The sequence below is a fragment of the Solanum lycopersicum genome, chromosome 7 (genome assembly GCF_036512215.1).
Source record: "Solanum lycopersicum chromosome 7, SLM_r2.1".
Lineage (NCBI taxonomy): Eukaryota > Viridiplantae > Streptophyta > Magnoliopsida > Solanales > Solanaceae > Solanum > Solanum lycopersicum.
In genome coordinates this window covers 69,029,359-69,055,630 of record NC_090806.1, presented here as the reverse complement: position 1 = coordinate 69,055,630, position 26,272 = coordinate 69,029,359, and the positions used below count along the sequence as shown (strand labels likewise).

Here is a 26,272-nt window from a genome sequence, read left to right as displayed (position 1 = left end):
GGACTCCATTTTCTTCTTGTCTTTTCTTTCAATGGTTTCTCAAAGTTTGGTGAACATTTGGTTTTTGCCCAACATAACTCTCAGTATATATGCTAAAGCTTCCATCAGCAGCAACAACAACAAATATCAGTTAATTTTGTCCATCAAAATTAGCAATAACAACAAGTATCAATTAACTCTTCCACGAACAAATGAAAAAAAATCACTTAATATTTTGTTTATGCTGGATTTGTCCATGAACCATAATTCTGGGTGATCGTTGCCTTCTCGAAATGAATGATGAAGATCATAAACGGGTTAGCCAGATAGTCCTCTGCATTATGATAATAGGTATTACCTTTGATCATAAACTTGCCTTCTACGCGCTGCAATCACGGCCTCAAGGCAAGCAAAGATGTCCAGAAAATGTTGAAACAACTTATTTCAGAGAAACACAACATGAGTTTGACAGCAACTTAGCTTCATTCCACCAGGACCTCATCACCTGCTTGCGCAGCATCCCTGGAGAGAATAAACAAGAACTCGTGTCTGAAAATGAAATCATTCACAATGTCATGCTCATCATGGTCGCCGGATATGAAACTTCATCTGTCTTGATAACTTTCATGGTTAGAGTTTTAGCAAAGAATCCAAACATTCATGCAGCTTTCCTTAAAGGTAAGACTGCCTCTGAATTTCATTCAGACTGGAGTTACTCTTATCTTTCGGGTTTCTTCTAAATAAGTTGTGGGAATGCAGACCAGGAAGGTATTGCACAGAGTCACTCACTTGGGAAGACCTTGGCAATATGAAATACACCTGGAGAGTGGCCATGGAGACAATGAGACCGTTCCCTCCCATTTTTGGAGGCTTCAGGCAGACTGTAAAGGACATCGAGTACGGAGGCAACCTCATTCCAAAAGGATGGCTAGTAAGATCAAAATCCCCATCTTTGATTTTCCAGTCTTCAACCTGTTAATTTTGGTGGTACTCAGTCTTTTTCTGATTGGCGTAATCCAAATTTAACCGCTGCTTAATGGCTGCATATATATATTCTGGGTAACGGCTAAAACACACATGAATAGCTGCATTTTTCAAAGAAGCAGAGAAATTTGATCCAGCAGAACACAGCATCTTTGCCTCCTTACAACTTTGTTCCTTTTGGAGGGGGAGCCCCGTATATGTCCTGGATACGAGTTTGCAAAGATTGAAACTTTGGTCACAATCCATTACCTAATAACACATTTCACATGGAACCTATACTGTACAGACGATTTCTTCAGCAGGGACCCAATGCCAGTACCAACTCAAGGATTTCCCATTCAAATAATTCCCAGGAAGCCTCTCTAGTTCAAAAAATTCAATCCTACAATCTTCTCAAAGAGGCAGCAGACTTCGTAAACCTTAAGACTCATAAGAGGAATATTATGCGATAAGTTGAAGTGTATTATATCACTCAACTCATAAGGTTTTTCCCTTTGTCTTTCAACTATTTAGTAACTTTATGGTATTTAAGCTTTAGCTTGAGCACATCAACTAATGAGAAGGCTTTGTTTTTTTTAATAATCGTAATATCATAGCCAACTTGTGGGCATCTCGACTAGCAAAGTCTTTGTATCTGTTTGTCTTTTTATAACCATGATATTCGAGTCACCTCGACTATCAAAAAGTTTTTGTACCTATTATGTGAGGTTGATGGCATATTTATTCTCTATTTTCAAATTTTGTGCACCTCGACAATCAAAGTCTTTGTATCTTTTTGTCTTTTTATAACCATGATTTAGTAGATGTAAAAACTTATGAATTGGTGTATACAGCCGGCTGAAAATGTACTTTTATTGAATACAATGGGATTGCTTTTTCGAGTTTTTAACTATAGTTTTGTGATACACTTGACTTTGCTTTTTCATGGTGTATCAATCTAACAAAACAATTATTGGATCATGATTATTTATTTTCAAACACAAAAAGAAAAAGATAATGTCCGAAACAACTTGTGCACACCTTGACTATTCAATTAGATACCTACTATCTCCCACCAACACAAGTACCAGAGTACTGGACAAAGTACCTATGTTGTATCAATTTATCAAATAAATTATCAGATGTAAAGATCATCACCATTATCATGACATGATTGATTTGGACTCTGCACTACTTGTTTTCAATTATAAAATAAACCACAATTGTCCTATTTACCAACACTCTTCCTGTACGACATGTTGGTCGAGTTAAAGTATAGTTTGGTATATCTCTATGTGGTATATACCACAATCACTGGAAAGTATAGTTTGGCATATCTAGATGTGGCTTATACCATAATTACTGAAAAGTATAGTTTGGTATCTCTAGATATGGCATATTTGTGTTATAAGATACCATACTGGAGCTGAGATACTTTTCCAGAAACCAACAAAGTTAACAACACAAGAAAATTATATAAAATACTTCTACTTCCTAAGCTCATTACCTTTATACCTTCAATCATGAACTTTATAGTAACTATTTTCCTATTTCTACTCCCGGTATTCCTCCTCCTTGTTCGGAGGAGGAGATCATTGACGAGGGTTCCACCAGGATCCCTTGGATTTCCGATCATCGGTCAAAGTTTTGGGATGCTAAGGGCAATGAAAGCCAACACAGCAGAGAAATGGCTTGAAGAAAGAGTACAGAGATATGGTCCTATCTCAAAGCTAAGCCTCTTTGGCAAGCCCACTGTATTCATTTATGGACAGGCTGCTAACAAGTTTGTATTTACCAGTGATTGCTCTGTCCTCACTAATCAGCAGCCACAGTCAGTCAAGATGATTCTGGGCAATCGTTGCCTTTTGGAACTCAATGGTGAAGATCATAAACGGGTTAGAGATGCCCTGGTATCGTTCTTGAAGCCAGATTGTCTTAAGCGTTATGTTGGAAAGATGGAAGAAGAAGTCAGAATCCATGTCGAGACTTACTGGAAAGACAAGCAAATAATTAAGGTTTGTCATCCCCCTCCCCCACCCCACCCCACCCCACCCCCAACCCCCCCACCCCACCCCCCCTCCCCCACCCCACACACACACTATTTTTGCATGTAACCTAAGACATTTACAACTAACTTTTGTGTTGATGATAGGTATTACCTTTGATGAAGACACTCACCTTCAACATTATTTGCTCTCTCCTTTTCGGGCTTGAACGTGGAGCTCAAAGAGACCAAATGATTCATTATTTCCAGCAGATGATAGAAGGAATTTGGTCAATCCCTATAAACTTGCCTTTTACGCGCTTCAATTGCAGCCTCAAGGCAAGCAAAGATGTCCAGAAAATGCTGAAACAGCTTGTTTCTGAGAAACACCATGAGTTTGACAACAACTTAGCTTCATCCCATCAGGATCTCATCACCTGTTTGCTCAGCATCCGTGGAGAGAACAACCAAGAACTCATATCTGAAACTGAGATCATTCACAACGTCATGCTCATAATGGTTGCTGGATATGACACTTCATCTGTCTTGATAACTTTCATCGTAAGACTTTTAGCAAAGTATCCAAACATCTACACAGCTGTCCTTAAAGGTAAGAACTCTTCTGAACTTCATTCAGACTCCAGTCACTCTATCTTTTGGGTTTCTTCTAAATAAGCTTGTGGGAGGGAACACAGAACAAGAAGAGATAGCAGAGACCAAGTCACCTGGAGAGTCCCTAACTTGGGAAGACCTTGGCAAGATGAAATACACATGGAGAGTGGCAATGGAGACAATGAGAATGTTCCCTCCCATTTTCGGAAACTTCAGGCAGACTGTAAAAGACATTGAGTATGGTGGCTACCTCATTCCGAAAGGATGGCAAGTAAGATCAGAATTCCCATCTTTGATCTCCATTCTTCAATCTGTTAATTTGGTAGTACTCAGTAATCTTCTTATTGCCATAACCCAAATTTGACCACTGCTCATGGTTGCACATAGATATTCTGGGTAACGACTAAGACACATATGGATAGCAGCATTTTCCAAGAACCAGAGAAATTTGATCCAGCACGTTTTGAGAACTCAGCATCTTTGCCTCCTTACAACTTTGTTCCATTCGGAGGGGGAACCCGTATATGTCCTGGATACGAGTTTGCGAAGATTGAAACCTTGGTCACAATCCATTACCTAGTAACACATTTCACATGGAAGCTATGCTGTACAGATGATTTCTTCAGCAGGGACCCAATGCCTGTACCAACTCAAGGACTTCCCATCCAAATCGTTCCCAGGAAACCTCTATAATTCAATGAATTCAATCATACAATCACACATTCTTCTTCAACAGGAAGTGAGTTTTGTCAACCTCAAGACTCCATATTATGATACATTGCTGTTAAAAGTACACTAAAACTAGACTGGGTTTGACATCAAATTTGAATCTCCTAAGGGGAATACTCACTATATTATGATGTATTCATGTCAAAAGATGTACACTTTTAAGGCCTGACAATCCAGCCGCGATTATTGAAACTTTATATTTGAAAGTTAAAAGGGCTAAAAATTAGATATGAGAAATTGGAACTTCAACATGCATAAGCACAATTCTTCTTTTCTCTAGATTTAGCTATTACAGCTCAAAAGTTATATAACTTCTTCTTTTTCCTATGAAGCTTAAAGTTATACAACTTTTGTTTACTGAAACTTGAAAACTAAAAGTTGGATGTAAAAGATAAAATTTTCCGTGGGGTCCGAGGAGAGTAGAGTGTATGCAAATCTTAACTTTACCTCGTAGAGATAGAGAGGCTATTTTCAGTTGACCCTCGGCTTATATAAAGCATTTCCAAGCAGTTTGTAAAATGGAATTCAGAAATGAGTAGGAAAGATGAAATTTTCCAAACATACCCAGTGTAATCCCACAAGTGGGGTATGAGGAGGATAGTGTAGACCGACCTTAACCCTACCTCGTAGGGTTAGAGAGGCTATTTTCAATAGACCCCAACTTACAACAAAGCATCTCCAAGCAGTTTGAAAAATGGAATAGAGAAACGAGAGCAGGAAAGATGAAACTTTTCAGGGGCATATTTGAGCACTTGTTAGTCCTTTCATGTTATGTAATTGATTCTTGGGTAATTTGTCAAAATTTTGAGGTTGGCACTGAAACAACTTTACTATAGAAAAATTGAGTGTAGATATCTTAAGTTACAAAGGCAGAAAAAATAATTAACATCCACTTAGAATACCAACTCTTTTCCATATATACAAGTTCTTTTGGATTCATTTATCCCAAGCTCATTAAGTATAAATCTGAATTAAAATGTGGAACTTGTCAAGCTAGGATTCTGTCCTGTGCAACATTGATCAGGATGTGTAACACCAAACTTTGTACAAACTATTAGATAAGAGCAACATATATGTATATAGTCATCAGCAACCTTGTGCATTCTAGGATATTGTACTACAAGTATACAACCTGAGAACTGATGAGTGAAAAACTATATGCTTCTAACCTCTGAGATTACGAGGATGATAGGAAAGCCGTTGTCAACAACTTTGTGGTCTGAAATATTTCGGAGGCATAGATGGGCATCTTTCATTCATATGGGGGTACGGATCTATACTATTGTATTCAGGTAGTTCCATCCGGTACTCTCCTCGAATTTGACAGAAAGGAAGGCTCACATTATCATCTGCATTGCACCACTTTGGCAACCGGCTTGAATTGTTCTCGAAAAACTTGAGAGAGTAAGCATCTTTAATCTGCAATCCCAGCAATAAATATGTCACTTTTCGAACTCCAGAAAGTTGAATCCAACATGATACTTCCATGTGCTTTTCAATTAGATGACCCATTAGACCTCAGGGTCAGCAGCAAACAAGTAGTGCAAGAATTGTAATTTTCTTTTTTCTGAATGATAAAAGAATGATGCAATAGTTTCACAAACATGAGCAATATTAAGATAGAGGATTGGATAACTTTCCAAGAATTGTAATACTTCTGGTTTAAAATTTGGTTCCTAACTTCCACATTTTTTGGCACTAAGATACTGAAACGTATGCAAGAGTACAGTAAAAAACTTCCTATTTTAGGGAAGTGGACAATGGACACAATGTTTGAACTTTAGACAACCCAAACAATGCGTACACCAGCTTATTTGGAACTAATACAGAATTGTAGCAAGGATTGCTGAAAACATGTACTCCCTCCATCCCAATTTACGTGATGTAGTTTGAATGGATACAGAGTTTAAGAAATACTGGAAAGACTTTGCAATGTTCAAAATACCCCTAAAATAAATGAATTTTTAAATAGACGAATACACTTCTGTCGACATTTTCCCAAATAAGTGGGACCCAACATGAGTAAAATAGTATCAATAAACATTTGCCACATAAGGAAATATGTCATTCATCTTGGGATTGACTATATAGGAAAGTGTCACATAAATTGGGACAACGGGAGTATTTAGTAGGAATGTGAAGAATAATAGGAAGAACGAGTGCAAGATACCTCACTACATATACAAACATTTGAAACTCCCCACCCCCAACAAAAAGAACACCCGCCATCCACAAAAAGGCAACCAAGAGAAAAGGAAAAGCAGTTTTAGATTCATCTAAGTACAGATCATGCAAATGTCCTGGAAACCAACTCACCGTGAATTCTGTAACCTGAATTGAGCTTGCAAATTCACCAAATAGCCCTGCTTCCTTGTACATCTCAAGAATAAAAGCAACACATGATGTCGACTTTCCATCACTATAAACCCAATCATCCTTCTCTGGAATAGCCAACAATTTGGCAAAAGAGAATCCACGCTTTTCAACTTCCACAAGAATATCAGGAAGACTAAGGTTCTGCATGGAACAATATAGATCAGCATGTAGTATATGTCAAGTCAGTCATAGAGGTCTACACTAACTTAGTTTCGCTTGAGATATATGAGAGTTCACAAAGCACAGTATATTTTCAGTATAACAATGGCTTTATGCCATCAATCTCTGTAAATACAGTATTCTGATATTTAAATTAGTTACTCAATCAGCTGCTTAAATAGTGTATTATCCACCGTTTTTATCTCAAAAAACAGAAGCATCTCATGAATGTGATTATACAAAAACATAACCTTAGTTCCGAGTCGCTTGTTCAAGGCTTCATTCCACATGTTCGCAGCATATGCAGGCTGAAGGTGGTTCCAAACAGTCATGACAGAAGCAACCTGCACCACACATCACTTAAACATCAGCAACAATTTTATAAAGTAACACGTTAATTTTTAATTGGCAGGAATCTTTTTATTTTTTTAAAAAAAATATGAATAGGAGAGCGACTAATGGCTGAATCTCAGTGCAGCGTGGTACCAAGGCCACTCTGCCACTTCCAATTTGCAGGAATACAGTAGCAATTATTGAACATACAAAAACCAAGTGCCACATGGTCCACTTTATCTATAACGCCTGGCATTTCTACTTGCTTAATGTCGTTATCGTCTCTTCCCACTCCTCACCCTTCATCCTCCTAATTTCTGATTCAAACTGCCTATCTCATATCACAAAGAGTAATTTCAAGCTCATTCACGACTCTATGGTGCTTCAAGTTTCTTACACCAAAATACTATTTTAGCTCTCACGAGACACGAAATATTAACCGATCATCTATTTACTGCTTAAGTTTCACATGCATACTTTGTGGAGTTCTATGCAACACTAGACTCATTATAGATAGTTAATAGCAGTGAAATGAAGCTCTGTGAGAAGAAACTGATGATAAAATCAAGTCAAAATTCAAATGGATATTACCCTTATGGAAATTTTGATACTGTTTGATACATGAAACCAGTGTGTGAAATGCATGCGTTTACCCAATTTTACTTCATGTCCAACAATATTATTTCACTAGCAGAGCAACTAAATATGCTGAGGTCTATGTTACCCTCTATTAGTAATTATTTTGTTTATTTGTGAGGACATAATCCAGCAAAGAACAGCTGAGTATAGTCACAAACCAGAGGAATCAGGAAGTAGAGGACCGTATGAAAGCAAGCAGCTTCATATAATGCTGTAAGCACAAAATTGGCAAGACTGTACCGTAAAATAATATGCATTACCAGATTAGCATCCAAGGGTGAGGGGTAATTTCCATCAATTGTGTCTATCCAGCTAAATATTAAGTTGTGGTAACCATAAGGCATGCCTGCCATGCTTTTTGCATATTCCCAAGCAGCAGTTTCATTAAACTTGGCACGGAGGTCAGGGTGCAAAGGCAGCAACGCAATATGTGGATTGGAATCATCTTTTTTCACCTCAAACTCCCACCATTCTTCCCAAGGCAATATAGCAATAACATCTTCTCCCTGAAAGGAAATGTGAAGAATAAAATTGGTGCAAATATGATATAGAGATTTCGTTATCAAATATATGGTCATTCATGCATAGAAATTTTCTTAATCTTCAACCTCCCCCAAGGTGCCTGGGCCGAGTCAAATACCCAGAACCACAGCAAACAGACCTCCCTTTCTATTTGTTAATGCGTTGGATATGTGTCTATTGCATGTCCACAAGTTGCAATCTAGTTAGTTGCGCTTTAAGTTTATGCAACTGTTGAATGAGGATCATACCTTTTAATATGATACTCATACAACGTGATATTTGAAGTCAACGTTGTAATATTCATAGCCTTATCAAAAAATTTGTAATAATCATACTGATATCTATAGCTGTATACGCCACAAAAAGTGTCGCTTAAGGCTTGCGAGACCACAATCACAAACTTGAGATATTTTTTTCCTAAAGTTTGCTGATTTGAATGTCACTTTAATCCCTTAAATTAATTGTTCCAACGTGTATCACTTTTATCTCTTTCTTTTTTATTCATTTGAGATAGAGCCCTTTATTCCCTAAAAGTTTGATTCGCTATCAATGCTCCTTATTACTTTGTCAAAAATCCAGAATTCCCTAAACATAAATCTTGAAGTTTTTAAGGAACATGAACAAGAAAGTACGAAAAGAGATGAGATAATATTCTCTATCACAATTCTCTTTCTAATCTTCAATTTCTCTATTCCGTAGCAGACATTGCCGTTCGTATGAAAAGAGATGAGATAATATTCTCTCTATCACAATTCTCCTTCTAATCTTCAATTTCTTTATTGTGTAGCAGATATTGCCCTTGCTCCCCAATATAAGAAAGAGTAAACACCAAATAATAACATAATGTGAAAACATAATAGTTTAGGACTCTACCTTATCATTCTCATTTCCAGATTCGCCAACCCATAGTTTTCCTTCAGAGTCTCTCAAGCAAACAGCAGAATGGCCAGCATAAGCTCCCGATACCCATTTCTCTAAAGTCTCAAAAGCACCCCAGCGACCTCTGATTTTTGATAATGCAAGAAAATCTCCAGAATGTATGTCATCAGTATTAGTAAGGTTGGTAACCCATGGCTGCGGACGTTTTTCAAATGAAGTACCCATATGTTTCTTGAGAAAACCAATATTTGAGTTCTCACCCCATAAAGTATTAGAGAACAAAGGAAGAACATCCCATAGTGCTGAAAGGGTTCCTAACATTCCTGCTTGCATTAGGAAAATTGAGATACCTTTATGTTTGACCTGTTTCAATTTTAATCCATTAGTATCATGAATTATGCTTAAATTAGTGCCCTTCTAACTTCATTTAAGAAATGATAAGGACTCACATATTCTAACTCAGCCTGAGACTCCCACTCTTTGATTTCAAGAGTATGTTCACGAGACAATACGTAGTAGTCCCATGTTACACGATATGGGGTTGCAAAGACGTAAAGGTCCATACATGTCCAACTGTGTGCATTGCTCACCTGCAAAATATTTTAATTTGAATACAAACATTGATATATGGAGAAGTAAAAGAATCCCACTGATAAAGCATTGACACTATAATGGGAAGTCTTTCCATCCAAACGTTGGAAAAGAAGGCACAAAAGAATTATAAAGCAAGTAAAAAATACAATTTATAATTTTCATCAATACCCAATCCCATATACTATGCCGAAAACAAATAATCATTATTAATAATGCATACAGATTTAGCCTTCCAAAATGTTTCCACTCTCAACAAACACCATAACATTGGTTTCCAACATAGCTGAGCTACAATTCAACTAAATTTTACCTACATATAGTCAATGCAAAGACTGGGATTCCGTAAAAAGATGCCTCTCATCCACACGGGGGGAAAAGTTTCAGTGAATAACATTAATCAGATACAAGTCAGCTTTTGGAGTTCCCCACGAAGAGGAGTAGAGCAAAGAATCAAGATTATGTTTACTTCCACCTATTTTTCCACATCTAGGCTACCAATCAAGAGATATCACATAGCAAAGGATAACCAGGACCAGCAGCGAATCACCAAGATCAATATTCCCCGTAAATGTACTCAAAAAGAAAATATACTAAGCACAATCAATGAATCAATCAACTATGTCTCAATCCCACCTAATTGTGTGCAGCTATATAAATCCTCTACATCCATTCCGCTCCATCTGTATTTCAAGGCAAATTATCGATTTCTCTTCTCTAAATCAAGAGGATCTCATATTTATACAAGTCTCTAACCAGACTATAAGTCTACTGGTGAACACGATATACTTAAGTGTAACTTTAACAACTAATCTTAACAGAAAAATACTAAAAAAAACAAGTAAAAAGGTTTCATTTTTCACATCCAATTTACAAAAAGGAACAAAATGAAGTATAGATCTACGGTACTATTACGAGTTCATGTGAGCCCAATAACTTTTGCCAAAGCCCTGCATTTGTAACAAGAAATCCACCAAATATCCATAAATATTTGACCATGAACCTAGTTATTACTGTATATTAACTTGAGTCGTTAGGGGACCCATAAAATTCAAATCTTGGATCCGCCTTAGTTCCCAACCTCCCCAATAAAGAACCATATTGACTTATAAGCTATAACTATCAAAAAACTCTTCTTTGGTATAAGGTTGCACTCAATCAATAAACACATATCCAAGAACTTCTACATAAGAAAAACGATTAAAGATACAACAAAACAATATGAAATTTCGAAAAATAGCAATAGCAAATTAGTTACTTGAACAGAAAATCTTAATAACTCAGTTGATTGACAAGCTAAACTTTCACCCTGGTGAAAGATTCAATTCCCCATCTTGTAATCCCCTTCCCCTACCCCTACTCTTACCCCCAAATATATCATTTTTAAAGTAAGTACTTGAACAAATAGCTAAATAGATTTGGGGAAAACCTTGATATGAAGGGTTCCTCCACCAAATTGACTTTTAGATTTGTTGTGAAGCTCCAACCAAGCAATATTCTTGAAAAAGCAAGCACCTTTCCACTCCAATGTATTATTCCCTTCAATTGAAGCACCCCCAACAAAAGAGGGCAGAATATCTACTGCACTGTAAAGGGAGTTTAGTATAGGCCATGAAACTTGTCTTGGTAATAAAGGCAAAACATCTTTTGGATGAAATGGTGTTTTAAACCCATGAATCTGCCATGAAACAAACTGAAAAAGAAACAAGAAAGTGATAAAGCTGTGATTTTTCAAGATTACAGCCATGGAAGTCTTCAATGGAAGCTCCGTTTGTTCAATATCAAGAAAATTGTTGGGACTCTAGAGCTCATAGAAAATGGATTTTTTCACCATTTTATATGAAAATTTGCTTACGTGAAGATCTTTTCCAGTTTTATTTATTTCGGTATATTCAGGAGAAAATGACAAAAAGGTCGTTTGAGCATACGTACATTGAAATACTTTTTTTTTTTCGTTGTTGATGAAAAATTTTATGGCGGTAGAGATCCAACCAATTAAAGTTGAGCGACGCTTCATCCATTTTTCGATATATCGATTATGGGTCAATATGTGTACTTTGAAAATAAAGTCAAATGAAACAAAATAAAAATAATTAAAATACATATTTATTCAATGATATTACATTTTTTTACTAAAGCTTTAAATAGAATGAAAAGTTGTTTATTGATAATCCTCATTATACATATAGATAAACATATTTTAATACATATCTTGAAAATAGAATATTACATATCTTGTTCAAAATGCTCAAGATTGTGTGACAAAAATTATCTATGTAAACTTTTGTGCGTCATTCATTGTTGTCTTAAATGATCTTCATGCGTGGTAGAAAGTTCCTGCCATAAGAAATATTAGTATTAGTAATATCAAGAAATTTTGCATTCAAATTTAATGGTGATCACATAATATTAAATTAAATTTGAAATGTATAGTAAAATAAAAGACATGTTTTAGTATTTTTATGTGCTAAGGTAATATTTGAAAAATATAATTTCTTAATAATATAATTTGTTTCTTGTGCAGATTTTGCTTTAAATTTTAAAAAATGGAGGACATACATATTGATAAAGGGTCTTCTCTTCAAGAAGATAATACACTTTATTTATATGATATTTTCTTAATTCGAGTGTGAAGGTTCTCTATTAAGTAAATGTTTATAATTTTATCTATTTCTTAAGTTTTGATACTCAAAAAATAAAATTATTATTGTAGATTTCAATGTTAATAACAACGATACAAAAGCAAACAATGTTTATAGCATTAACAAGAACTTTGCTTTTGAGATTGGTATGAAATTTAATTCTAAAGAAGAATCTTACAATGCATATAATTCATATGCTCTAGCCAAAGGTTTTGGCGTTCGAAAAAGTGCAAAGACTTACAACATAAATAAAGAAGTAACTAGACGGTTATTTCTTTGTGCTTGTGAAGGAAAATCTGATTAGCTCTCTTTTTAAAGAAAGAAAACGACAGAGATTAGAATATAGATGTGGTTGTATGGCTCGTATAAAATTCAAAATTTCAAATGGGTTGTGGGAAGTATGTGAATTCAATGATGTGCATAGTCATCCAATGATAGAAGATAATTTGAAACATTTCATACAATCGGGTCGTAAGCTTACAAGTGCTACTAAAAGTATTCTTGGTTCTATGGTGGATGTCGGTATTCAAACAAAAAAATGGTTAGATACTTTCTTAACGAAGCTGGAATTGAAAATGCGGGATTTATTGAACAAGATGCTCATAACTTTATACAAGCACATAAGAGGAATATGATAAGTGGTGGAGATGCTCAAACCATGATAAATCATTTTATGCATTTACAATCAGAGGATTCAAACTTTTTTTATTCTTTCCAAGTTGATGAAGATGGCAGATTGTGTAATTTCTTCTGGAGAGATAGTATATCTAAATTGCACTACGAGTGTTTTGGAGATGTGATGATTTTTGACACTACTTATCGTACAAATAGATATGACATGATTTGCGCTCCATTTATCGGTGTGAATAACCACTGGAAAAGTACTTTCTTTGGATGTGCATTTTTACGCAATGAAACAAGTGATTCTTTTGTTTGGCTTTTTCAAACATTCCTGAAAGCAATGGGAGGAAAACACCAAAAATAATCTTTACTGATAAGCTCCTGCCATAACTTTTGCTATTAAGGAAGTTTTTCCTGGAACATGTCATAGATTGTGTGAATGGCACATTGATAGAAATGCTCAAAAAAATATACCGCAACTTTATTTTAAATCAGGATTTCGATACTGCTTTAATACTCTCTTGTGGAGGTGCAATTTAGAATCAGAATTTGAGTTAATATGGAAAAAAATGATAGATGATTGGGATTGTGCAAGTAATACTTGGCTTCAAAAGTTGTATGATCTGAGAAAAAAATGGTGTCCTGTATTTAGCCGTTCTACTTTCCCAGCAGATATCAAATCGACCCAAAGAAGTGAGAGCACAAATGGAGTCTTCACTGAAATGTCATGCAAGACATGAGTATAACGGAGTTTGTAAAGCATTATGAGCAACGGACAATTGAAATGCGTGACATTGAAGCTATAGAGGATTATAAATCTCGAGGTGATCCTAAAATTTTCATTGAAGATTGTGGGATATTAAAGCATGTTGCTAGGGTGTATACCAGGAGAATCTACACAAGATTTCAACATGAATTTCTACAAGGGACAACCAAAAGAGCAATCAATGTTGAAACTGAAGGGAGTCTAACAAAATATATAATTTTAAAAGGTGAAAGTGAAAATACTGAAATTGTTCAATTCAATGCTCTTGGCAATTCTATTATTTGTAGTTGTCATATGTTTGAATCCATGGGTTGGTTATGTTGTCATGCACTTAAAGTTTTGTTCTTTGACTTGAATTTTACTTCTATTTTGGAGAAATACATTTTGAAAAGATGATCTAAGAATGTTAAGCATGAGAAAGGATTTGCGGAGTACTCCAAAAAGAAGGGAACAACAATCTTCTATGGCAGTGCGTTTGAACGGGTTAATGAAAGAATCATTTACTGTCATGACATTAGCTGCAAATGATATAGATTCGGAAGAAATTGCTAGAAGGTATTTATACCAAGCAAGAGTTGAGATTACAAAGCATAAAAGTGAACTGTATGGTGAAAATTGTAACAAAAACAGACACAAATTTGATTCATCCGTTGATCCTTTAATTGGGGCCAAAGATCGAATATTGGATCCAATTAAGAAAAAAAAGGAAAGGGAAATGGATATTCAAGAATGAAGCCAAAAGGTGAGAAAAAAAAAAGAAAAAAGACATTACAGGTAACATTTAAAAGCAAAACAGGACAAAAACATGAAAAAACAGTAAATTTTGACATGTAATCAGTCTCAATGCAACAAATACAACATGAATCTATGAGATTAAGTTTTGAGGTTTGTTCTCTCTTTAATTAGTTAAATAATTTTTTCATTGTTTATTATTGTATTCATACATATACTAATCTTGATATGTTTTATTTCTATATCAAATATGCAGTTACATGGAGATTCATCAAGCATTTTCCCTCAATTTTTGACTCAAAATCTGAATTCACAATTTGGAGCTTGCATGTAGAGTCAACAATCAAACAAAGAGATATTTGAAGAAAATTCAATTTGATCTTTGGTGCAGATCTTAATTTTTGTTATTTGAAGCATAAAAATCAATGTAATAAATATTATTTTTTTGTATTTTGAATTACAAGTAACATGCAAGCAAGAAGATCCATAGAGATTTATTGTCAAATATAATGCAACCTTTAATTTAGTTGTGTTGATAGTATTAAAGAGTTCAAGAAATATGAAGAAAAATTTATAACGTATATAGATACTGCTGATTTTTTTCTCCTTCGAACATTCGAATGTAGATAATTCTTCATTTTTTTTGTCCTTTGAAGAAGAGAAAAGAAACTTGTTCATCTTCTCTTTCTTAGATATAAGTAAATATTTAAGTTAACATTTAATATTGTAGCCCCTATTTACTTTTAATGTTTTGCCAGCTCCTGTCTAGAAGAGAAAATAAATACAAGAACGTTTTTCATCTTCTCTCTTAGATATAAGTGCATATTTATTACTTATTTTTAATTTTATTCCAGCTCCTTTGTAAAAGAGAAAATAAATCCAAGAACCTTTTTCATCTTCTCTCTCTTAAATATAAATGCATATTTAATGCTGTCAAACGCACAATTTTTACTTTTTTTAATTATTTTTTTTCAACTTTTATATCAAGAAAGGTCCCACAATTCATGTGTCGAAAAATGGGTGGATCGTTGTTGACAAAGCAAAAGAGATCCTCTCTTTTGAACTGATAAAAAAATTAAGACAAATAAATTGAAACGAGATTTAACGAAAATAAGTTAAAACAAAGGTTTGTCTTAAATATCAAATAAGTTTGCGTATTCTAAAATATGCAATATAATAGAGGGAAAAAGAACAAATATACCTTCAAAATATTGTAAATAATATGCAGGTACCTTCATCATACATTATAGTTTTGAGACATTGGTGTCCTATCGTCCAAAAACTAGAACATATATAAATTTTATACTAACAGAGAATACATGTATCATAATCTTATTCACCGATCCGATATTTTTAATAAATATCATATCGACGGATAAGATTGTGTCGCATGTCCTTATTTAGTCCTCCGTTGGAGTGAAGACATATATGCTCTAGTTTTTGGATAATATGGGCACCTTTAACCCAAAAATATTTGCATAGCATTTACGATAGTTCAGGAATATATTTGTTATTTGTCTCCGTGATAAAATGTACTGATAGCTCTTAGGTACTTTTAAATCAAAATAATTTTTAAAGCAGTTTGCTAGTGTTTAGGTGAAATTAAAAACATGTTTACATTTATGATTTTTGACTTTGTAACTTTTATCTTTTTTGAAATTACAGAATAGTTCATATTTGCTACAACCTTTATCATATCCCCTACCCAAAAGATCAACTCTATGTTATAAGTTATAAATCAAAAAAATTAATATAAATTGCACCTCAAAAGGCTACACTAAACTTTAAAGATTAATAAAAAAATATAGAAATTCCGAAAATGATAACAAATGTAAGTTCCAAATTCAAACTATTTTTCATCCCATAATTTCAGTTAAATTTAAAGATAAAATCAGGTAAATATTTGACGATGCTAAAAATACTGAACTTTTGATAAAATTATAGAATTGAAACAGTTAAAAGAAACTATTTTAACTCTAGTCTTAAATATAAGGTACTATTTTTGTCATTTTCTCAGTTTTGATAATATTTTATTTAATTAGTTTCATTTATCTCAATCAATAGGATATATTTTTGCTTCAATATACAGAATAATTTTTATCCTGGAAAAAAAAAGGAATTTTTTTCTTTTCTTTTATTTTCCTTTGTTTTTAGTTTTTTTTTGTCAATTTACGTTTTCGTCTATATTACGTAATTGATAGAAAAGAAAATTCCTCGAATATACTAATAACAAATATTTCATCATCGTCAGTACTGATCACGTAATTTTGCTTTTATGCAAATTCAAGAAAAAAAAAAGTTCGATACATACTAAAATTAAAATAATACCAAAAAAAAGGACTTATAATGTAATATATGTTGTGACGTTTTAATCGTCATGAATTATAGTGAAATGGTTGAATTTTTATCTCTTTAAACACTGTTTTCGTAACTTGAAATAATATTGGTTTGGATATTAAATAGAAAGTTATAACTTGAAACATTGATTTCAGATAAATCATACTTTTTCTGTCTCAATTTATATGACACTTTTCATTTTTAGAGTCAAACAGTTTAAGTTTGATCGATAATTTACACGAGGAATCTTCTATTTTAATTGAGATGAAATTTATATATTTATAAACTATTTTAAAAATATTATAAGTCATAATGATTGACAATTCAAAATATTTTAAAGATAGACCTGTTTGAATTTCGAAATTCGAAAAGTGTCACATAAATTGAGACGAAGTAAGTAATTGCTATAATAAAATAATACTTCCTCCGTCCACTATTGTTTGTCAGGTACTCTAATATGACTTTGAATTGAGTATTGCTTTAATATGACTAACAAACACTAAGTGAAAAATCACAACTTGATAAATAAATGAATTTTCTAAAGTAGATATTGAACATCAACTAGAAAATTATAACTGAAATATCGATTTCAGATAAATCGTGGTCGTTATAATAAAATAGTGTTATTTATATATAAATGGAATTGACTTGCACTTGGCCAAAAAGGCTTCGGTCGTTGCAGTGAACAGTAAAAGAAATGAGTATTTCCAAACTTGTTTGGAATTGAATAAATAAGCAAATATAAATTTACGTGCACCTCAATTAATTCCACGATTACGTGCTACTTGCTACAAATTCTTCGGGATTCATTTTCCCGATTTCGTTCCACAAAAAGCTACATAACAACAACATGCTTAGTATAAATAAAAATTAAAGGAAGTTGTCAAACTTTGTACAAACTCTTGAATAAGAGCAACATAAATGGCTAATAGCAACCTCAGCTTGTGTATCCTAGGCATTGTACAACCCCTCGGAAACTGCTCGATGAGTGAAAACTACATGCAATATGATGGTGAAGTGTGTGACCATCTCGTCTAAAAGCTTAAGCTGTTAGAAGAAGCTGACTCGTATTTATGTTTTCAACAATACTGACCTCTGTGATACTTACAGAGGAAGATGGGGAAAACCTCGTCAACAACCTTGAGGTCTGTAGTACTTCGGAGGCATAGATGGACATCTTTCGTTCATATGGGGGTACAGATCCATACTATTGTATCCAGGTAGTTCCATACGGTACTTACCTCGAATTTGACAGAAAGGAAGCTTCATAGTGTCATCGGCATTGCACCATTTAGGCAACCGGCTTGAATTGTTTTCGAAAAGGTTGAGAGTATAAGCGTCTTTTATCTGCAGTTCCAACAATAAACGACATCAATTCCTGAAACTCTAGAACTGGAGTCCGACATAGAAAGATAACTTTGTTAGAAGAGACATGCATGCTAAACAGAAAAGGCGAAAAGGTAGTTTAAGATTCATCAAGTACATGGCCAAGGCAAATGCCGAAGCAACCAACCAAATCAGGAAAACTGAGAATACTTCAAAATCTATCTGACAAACTCACCGTGAACTCTGTAACCTGAATCGAGTTTGCAAGTTCACCAAATAGTCCTCCTTCCTTGTACATTTCAAGAATAAAAGCAACACATGATGCTGACTTGCCGTCGCTATAAACCCAGTCATCTTGCTCTGGAATAGCCAACAATTTGGCGAAAGAGGATCCACGCTTTTCAACTTCAACAAGTATATCAGGAAGACTAAGGTTCTGCGTGGAACAAAATGGAACAGCATTCAATATTGAATTTTATGTCAATCTTTGTAATTACGGAATTTGATCCACTTTAAATAGCTATTAAACGAGAAACATATTATACCTAGCACCTGCTTCAATAATATTTAGTCTACTAATTGTCTCAATGAAAAGAGGCATTTCATGGAAGTGATCAAAATTTATATATAACCTGAGTTCCAAGTCGTTTGTTTAAGGCTTCGTTCCACAAGTTAGAACCATATTCAGGCGCTATTTGGTTCCAAACAGTCATGACAGAAGCCACCTGCACCACCCAGCCATGTTTGTAAACAACGATAACAGAAAGTAGTAACATGTAATTTCATAACACAAAAGCATACAATCGATAACACAAAAACCAAGTACCACAACTACCATGTTTATCTACAAAATGCCTGTCATTTCTGCTTCTTGTAAATTGTTAGTGCCATAGTTCCTATTATTATCCCTCACCCTTCATCATCAACAACTTTCTAATATCAATTGTCTCACGTGATATTTCGTAGCTTAACTTCAATCTCACAAATGATCATACAGTACTTAAGTTTTTTACATTAAAATAAAGTTTATATTCAGCTGTCAAGAGATACTAATCCAATCAAATACTTACTGCTTCAGCACACATGCATAATTACGTAATTATATGGAACACGTGAATCATAGTAGCATATTTCTACCAGTCAAATGAATCTCCATGGATTCACTGACAACATCACACTAAGATTCAAAACACCCCTGTATGAATATCTATATAGTGTCCAGTACATGAAACCTGCAGCTATGAGACCTAAAATAGTTTGAGGCCTCTATTATTTCAATTAGCAACTCACAAAGATTGCTAAATAGTCTGTGTATGAAATCAAGGCTTCATCAAATTTCACTTCATGTGCCCAGCGATACCGCATTAGCTGATCAACCGAAATTCAGATTTAAGTTAGCTGTTTGTTGTGATTTTTCTATTTATTTTCATAGGACATAGTTTAGCCTAAGCCGAGATGACTATACTCGCAAACCAGAGGGTTTAGAAAGTAAGGGTATATGTGGAACACCTTCAAGATAATAGGGCAAACAAAAAAATGGTAAGAGAAAAAATAGCATGCACTACCAGATGAGCATCCACGGGTGGTGGGTAATTTCCATCAATTGTGTCTATCCAGCTAAATATTAGGTTGTGGTAACCATAAGATTTTCCTTCCATGCTTCGTGCATATTCCCAAGCAGCAGTCTCGTTAAACTTGGCTCGGAGATCAGGGTGCAAAGGCAGCACTGCAATATGTGGATTGGTGTTGTCTTTTGTCAGCTCAAACTCCCACCATTCATCCCATGGTAATATAGCAATCACATCTTCTCCCTGAAAGGAAGCACAAACAACAAAATTGGTGCAAAAATGAGTCATTAACAATGAAATTTACTATGAATTATGAATGAATTCTCAATGTGTAAATTCCTGTCTGGATGATTGTTAATTTTGTTAGATAACGTGCTAAACTACGGGAAGAGAAGCAAATGTGATGTTAATCAATAACATTTTTAAAGACTATAGAGGAACACAAGAATTTGGGAACAGCGAGTTAAACATCATCAGAAAAATATATTTTAAAAATTCCACCACCTTGTCATTATCATTTCCAGATTCGCCAACCCATAGTTTTCCTTCAGCATCTCTCAAGCAAACAGCAGTATGGCCAGCATAAGAGCCCGTTGCCCATTTCTCTAAAGTCTCAAAAGCGCCCCAGGTACCTCTAATTTTTGAAATAGCAAGAAAATCTCCAGAATGAATGTCATCAGTAGTAAGGTTTGTGACCCACGGCTGTGGACGTTCTTCAAATGAAGCACCCATATGTTTCTCTAGAAAATCAATATTTGACTTCTCGCCCCATCCATTATTGACGAACAAGGGGAAAGCATTCCATATTGCTGAAAGGGTTCCTAACGTTCCTGCTTGCAATAGGAAAATGGACACCCCTCTATTTTTTACCTGTTTCAATTAAGTTGATCCATTAAACTATAACAGAAGTACGCTTAGATCAATGACCAATGAAAATCATTCATGAAAGGCTGGTGACTCACATATTCTAACTCAGCTTGAGACTTCCACTCTTTGATTTCAAGGGTATGTTCACGAGAAAAAAAGTAGTAATCCCACGTTACACGATATGGGGTTGCAAAGATGTAAAGGTCCAAACATGTCCAACTGTGTGCATTGCTCACCTACATAATATTGTAACAGAAATACAAATATAAAAATAAGAAGTACAAAACCCCAGTGTGATCAAGCGTTGTCACTAAAATCGGAACTCTTTGCATCCAAGCATTAAAAAGAAACATGTCATACTAACATGTATACAGATTTCACATTCCAAAACATTTTCATTCCAAATGTAGAAGAAAAATTATACATTACATACGGTCCAGTAACATCTGCATTTGCAATTTCTCCAAGCATGAGATTGTTGCAACTAAATACAGGCAACATATAATCAACGGAAAGGCGTCCAAAGGATGGGTTTTTTCAAAAAGATACCTCTTTCCCACAAGCATTCAGTAAGTACTGAATTATATTAGTGAGATAAAAGTCAACTTTTGTAGCTTCCCGTGAAGAGTTGAGCAAAGAATCAAGATTAATTAACTTCCACTATTTTTCCATTAATCTGGCAACCAAATCAAACAGATATCTAACAACATAAGGAACTTTCAAAGAAGCTTCAAGGACTCGTTAAGCAAACTAATTCCAGGAATCATGTTACGATTAAGGGCAGCCCGAACCTCTAAGCTCCCGCTATCTACAGGATCCAGGATCGCATTGGGTCTACTATACATAGCCTTACCTTGCATCACTGCAAGAGTCTATCTCCATCGCTTAAATGCATGACCTCCTAATCCCATGACAACTTCCACCATTGCGTCAAGGCTCCCCAAAGATCAACTCAAAAAAAAATACTAAACGAGAGGAAAACATTTTCGTAATCCAAGTCCCAGTTCCCAATGATTTTTAAAAAAAATTGGCACAACATCATCCCAAACTCTACAATATGCACATGGACAAGAACTTCTATATAAGAAAAACAACTAAAGATACAGGAAAACAATAATGAAATTTGAAAAATAGCTATTGCAACTGGTTTGTTACATGGACAGAGGTGAAGTAAGTAGCATAATATTTGGCATAATCCATAAACAAACACTCAAATTTGACCTCAACTGACAATGTAAGCACTCTAATTTTAATTATGCACATCTACACGCCTCAACTCGTCTCCAACTCTAACTTACAAATTAATCATCTAAACACCTCCAAAATTTATGTTGACGAGTGGATAGTATGTCTATATATTTAATTGCGAACCCAATCAATAACTAATAGGAGCCATGTGTTAAAAAATAGCATTTCAGAACCCATAAACTTCAAATCACGACTCTACGTCTAATCACTTTATTGAACACCAACACCCAAATGAAAACAAAATAGAAAAAAATTAGATTTGGGGGAAAACCTTGATATGAAGGGTACCACCACCAAATTGACTTTTAGATTTGTTGTGAAGCTGTAACCAAGCAATATTCTTGTAAAAGCAAGCACCTTTCCACTCCAATGTATTATTCCCTTCAACTGAAGCAGCACCCATAAAAGCAGGCAATAGGTCCACGGCACTGTGAAGAGAATTGATAATAGGCCAAGATACCTGTCTTGGTAACAGCGGCAGAATATCTTTTGGATGAAACAGTGATTCATACCCATTTATCTGCCGCCATGAACAGAAACAACAGAGGAACAATACAGTGATTAATAAACAGTGATTCTTCAAGATTACAGCCATGGATGAAGATTGTTTGTTTTTGCGAGTGTCAGCTTAAAAAAAAACAATTTCTTTTAATCAGATTATTCAGTGAATATTCTGTTTGGCAACAAGAAATAATACAGATGAAGAGCTGATTGATTTTGCTTTTCTCCACAAATACAAATAAATCACAATTGACTGGAGAGAGCTCTTGAGAAAAATAATTTTCTAACAAATATAAATTAAAATTAGTCTGAAAAAACAATTTTCTCTCGATTTAATATTCATATTAAAGTTAAATTATTATAATTAAAATATATCAAATTTCCAGAACTCAAAATCTCTAATTAAACATCACGTAAATAAATGTAGTTTTAACGGAGTGAGATTGAGCTCAGAGAATATGCCAAAATAGCGATCTCATTTATCAAAATTCAAAAATAAATAAATAAGGGGGGTCAACGGGACCACCACTGAATATGCAATTAATAGTTTTTATTTATGGACGTATTTAATTTTTCGAAAATTAAATAATTTAAATTTAATTAAATATTTTAAATAAAAATTATATAATTATATATAAAAATAATAATATATGTTACAATAAATTAAGAAAAATTTTCTGTAATAGTAGATTAATCTGAATTTTGAATTATAAATATGTCATATAAATTAAAACAGAAAGTAATAAAATTTTAAATTTTTATAAATAAATATTTATGATATGATTTTTTATAAAAATTCATTAGTTAATAATAAAGTACTTTAGTTATTATTTAATACTCCTATAATTTTCTTACGTGATATAGATAGTCTCTTAATATGGAGTATAGCCTTTACATGAAGTTTTTCTTTTTAAAAAATAATAACTTATTCATTAAATTTTTACATTTTAAAAGTTATTGAAATTTAAGATTTGAAATTTTTTAAATTAATATTTTTATTTTTAAAAAAATGAAATTATAATCCTAATCTCAAATCATATGTCAAACGCGATGTAAATTTTTATAAATATATTTTTTCACTTATTCATAACTAAGTGATTTGACCATTTTAATTTTTACTCCCACTCTACTTTTATTTGTGGGAGTAAATATTTAAACTACCTATATATAGTAAAATTAATCTTTTATTTATTATTATTTTTAAATAAATGTGTTTAATTAAATAATAAATAAATAAATAAACATGAATAGAGAGAATAGCAATAAAGATAAACTTCAATAATGTAATGTAAATGTTTAAAAACAAAAAGTATTTATCGTGATATAATATATTGCTCACTCCCTGCCCTATATTCTTTTAATGACTTATTTGTTTTATTGAGGTATAAAAGAGTTTTTTCATAACTTGTTTAATTTCTACTTAAAAATTAAATATGTATCGACTATCTTACTAGCATGAATAAGATCAAAACCGAGTAATTTTAAATAAATACATTTGATTTTTATTAATAATTATGCGATTTTGAATCTGCTCCTACTTACATATTCTACACTTTTTCAAGATACTACACCTAAATATTACACATTTTAAACCTTTAAAGTCAAATTAATGCTTCGAAGATTAAAATTTTAATTAACATGTAATAATTAGTGTACCAATCAAACCTATCAAATGATGTGTTCGAGCTTATTTGTGATTTTGATTCATTTGAATTTATATTACGTGATTGAAGAGAGAAATATTCTCTACATTTTTTTTTAGAATCTTAATTTTCAAAACTTATGATTAACGATTTAAGCTCTTGTAATCACATTACACATGATAGTAAGATTGTCTAGTACATAATTAGCATTGACAACAAGAAGTATCTATGCTTCAAATGGATTTTTCTTTATTTTTCGTATCGCATTTATATTGGAGTTTAAATTAATTTAGAGTCAGTCATGCCACATAACTCATCTAAGAAGGAAACACTGCTTAACAAAGGAATTTATATCCAAAACTCAAACTAAACCTTTAATTCAATACGAAATTTTTTTATCTATCCCACCATAATATTTTAATGTCGGTCCACAAGTAATAATAAATATATGCGTGAAAGGTCTACCGATTAAAAACAACTCAAATTAAAGGTTTTTTCTTTATTGGCAAAATTTTGTGCTACACAAAATAACTCTCAATACTACTGGCCTTATCTAGTCCCACGCATCTCTTATTTAGACCATATACTAAAAATTCTTATTTTGTTTCTTTCATAAGGAACTTTTTTTCTTTTCTGAAAAAATAAAATAAAATTAGAAGAAACCACAAAACTTCTAGCTCCCAATTTTGAACCACAAATCAATTGGACTACAATATATATAAATGGATATAAATAATATACCCCTAATAAATACTATATGGTATTTTTCTTGGCATTTTGATTGCAAATCCAACCTAAAAGTTCCTTCAATATGTCTTCCATTCTACCTCAAAACCATGCCATTAGATCCTCACAACGAGCCCTCGATAAAATTGGAACGATACAGAAAAGATCCAGTACAAATCGAGCTAAGAGCACCTTCCGCCATGTTCTCCTACCTTCACGAGTCTATTGTATCTCTTCCTCCACCTCCTCTTCCTCGTCCAACATTGCCACAATCACCACCAAACCACCACCCGTCTCAGAACCACTAACTTACGACCCACTCACTCCCATCACAAAAAACAAGATGAGTAATACGAAAAGTGTATTAAATGACCCGAGTTTAAAATCCACTTGGGCTCATCGAGCCTGGATGGCAAGTGGGTGCACCACCGTGCTAATTCCTTTAGCACGGTCTGCAGCAGGGGCACTCGACTCACATACGTGGGCCGGGCCCCTTATAGCAAGCTGCATCGGCTACATCGTAGCGGATTTAGCTTCCGGAATCTACCATTGGGGAATTGACAATTACGGCAACGCTGAATCCCCTGTTTTCGGAGCCCAAATTGATGCATTTCAAGGTCACCATAAATGGCCATGGACAATCACCCGACGCGAATTCTCTAACAATCTCCATTCCTTAGCACGAGCAGTGACATTCACAGTCCTTCCAATCAATATCTTCTGCAACGATCCAACTACTCTGGCGTTCGTCGGGGTTTGTTCAGGGTGCATTATGTTCAGCCAACAGTTTCATTCTTGGGCTCATGGTACGAAAAGTAAGTTACCTTCAATCGTGTTAGCATTACAAGACGCCGGAATACTCGTATCGAGGGAACAACACGCTGATCATCATCGCGTTCCGTATAACAACAATTACTGCATTGTTAGTGGAATTTGGAACTCGATTTTGGACGACTCGAAGTTTTTTGAGCTGATGGAGATGATTTTCTTCTTTAAATTCGGAGTTCGGCCAAGATCATGGAGTGAACCAAATTCAGAATGGATTGAAGAAGCTGAAATACAATCAATTTCTGCTTCACATTGAATTCAATTTATAGTATATGAAACAGTTAATATACAATGTTGATTGGCTTAAGTTATATTTTATTTTTTCCGATTAGTATTGAAATGATATTGATATACACCACGAATAAGCATCCTCCACTTTCAACTATAAGAATATAAGTTCGAGTTACATAAAAAAAGGAAATAGAGGAATATGGGATAGGGCTGTGTACCGGTCGGTTAGATTTTAAAGTTTATCATTTGGCTTATTTTTGTAGAGATGTTAAACCGTTATAGAATTATTAAGATATTGACTTATTGATTCATCGGTTTTTAGGTGACAATCCAAATAAATCATCAACACGAATTCACAAGTTACGTCATGCTCAAAAGCAAATACTTTTACATTATAGAATAATCAAGTGTTTGAGACAACAAAAAATAAAAGTAGGACACTAAACTCTAAGTCGAGATTTTTTTATATG

General features: G+C 33.8%; 4 protein-coding genes and 1 pseudogene across 4 annotated transcripts; 3 read left to right on the top strand and 2 right to left on the bottom strand.

Annotated features, from left to right (window-relative positions):
* The first annotated feature begins 272 nt into the window (after nt 1-272).
* Nucleotides 273-1,105, top strand: LOC138337566 (cytochrome P450 716B1-like; annotated as a pseudogene).
* Nucleotides 1,106-2,327: 1,222 nt separating this feature from the next.
* Nucleotides 2,328-4,473, top strand: LOC101267039 (cytochrome P450 716B1-like). The gene is made up of 4 exons (XM_004244303.5): nt 2,328-2,957; nt 3,095-3,536; nt 3,622-3,809; nt 3,926-4,473. The coding sequence occupies exons 1-4, from the start codon at nt 2,466-2,468 to the stop codon at nt 4,229-4,231; spliced, it is 1,428 nt and encodes a 475-aa protein (XP_004244351.2). The 5' UTR covers nt 2,328-2,465; the 3' UTR covers nt 4,232-4,473.
* Nucleotides 4,474-5,160: 687 nt separating this feature from the next.
* Nucleotides 5,161-14,555, bottom strand: LOC101251602 (uncharacterized). The gene is made up of 7 exons (XM_004244083.5): nt 11,196-14,555; nt 9,625-9,765; nt 9,170-9,538; nt 8,035-8,280; nt 7,054-7,146; nt 6,584-6,784; nt 5,161-5,686 (listed from the first exon to the last, which is right to left on the bottom strand). Exons 1-7 carry the CDS (start codon nt 11,511-11,513, stop codon nt 5,471-5,473), a joined length of 1,584 nt encoding a protein of 527 aa, XP_004244131.1. The 5' UTR covers nt 11,514-14,555; the 3' UTR covers nt 5,161-5,470.
* Nucleotides 14,556-17,568: 3,013 nt separating this feature from the next.
* Nucleotides 17,569-22,893, bottom strand: LOC101251905 (uncharacterized). Its single transcript, XM_004244084.4, has 7 exons — nt 22,145-22,893; nt 20,721-20,861; nt 20,263-20,628; nt 19,756-20,001; nt 18,823-18,915; nt 18,426-18,626; nt 17,569-18,211 (listed from the first exon to the last, which is right to left on the bottom strand). Exons 1-7 carry the CDS (start codon nt 22,466-22,468, stop codon nt 17,996-17,998), a joined length of 1,587 nt encoding a protein of 528 aa, XP_004244132.1. The 5' UTR covers nt 22,469-22,893; the 3' UTR covers nt 17,569-17,995.
* Nucleotides 22,894-24,689: 1,796 nt separating this feature from the next.
* LOC101252202 (fatty acid desaturase 4, chloroplastic) lies at nt 24,690-25,882 on the top strand. The gene has a single exon (XM_004244085.5). It carries the CDS (start codon nt 24,829-24,831, stop codon nt 25,825-25,827), a length of 999 nt encoding a protein of 332 aa, XP_004244133.1. The 5' UTR covers nt 24,690-24,828; the 3' UTR covers nt 25,828-25,882.
* The last annotated feature ends 390 nt before the right edge of the window (nt 25,883-26,272 follow it).

Bases quoted from the DNA above. Each gene is read 5' to 3' on its own strand.
- LOC101267039 (XM_004244303.5), top strand. From the start codon at position 2,466: ATGAACTTTATAGTAACTATTTTCCTATTTCTACTCCCGGTATTCCTC. The intron at 2,958-3,094 runs GTTTGTCATCCC...TGTTGATGATAG, and splicing joins AAGACAAGCAAATAATTAAG to GTATTACCTTTGATGAAGAC. The intron at 3,810-3,925 runs GTAAGATCAGAA...GGTTGCACATAG, and splicing joins TCATTCCGAAAGGATGGCAA to ATATTCTGGGTAACGACTAA.
- LOC101251602 (XM_004244083.5), bottom strand. From the start codon at position 11,513: ATGGCTGTAATCTTGAAAAATCACAGCTTTATCACTTTCTTGTTTCTT. The intron at 9,766-11,195 runs GTTTTCCCCAAA...AATATTTTGCAG, and splicing joins GAGGAACCCTTCATATCAAG to GTGAGCAATGCACACAGTTG. The intron at 8,281-9,169 runs GTAGAGTCCTAA...ATTTCCTTTCAG, and splicing joins CTGGAAATGAGAATGATAAG to GGAGAAGATGTTATTGCTAT.
- LOC101251905 (XM_004244084.4), bottom strand. From the start codon at position 22,468: ATGGCTGTAATCTTGAAGAATCACTGTTTATTAATCACTGTATTGTTC. The intron at 20,002-20,262 runs GTGGTGGAATTT...GCTTCCTTTCAG, and splicing joins CTGGAAATGATAATGACAAG to GGAGAAGATGTGATTGCTAT. The intron at 18,627-18,822 runs GTTATATATAAA...TGTTCCACGCAG, and splicing joins ACAAACGACTTGGAACTCAG to AACCTTAGTCTTCCTGATAT.
- LOC101252202 (XM_004244085.5), top strand. From the start codon at position 24,829: ATGTCTTCCATTCTACCTCAAAACCATGCCATTAGATCCTCACAACGA.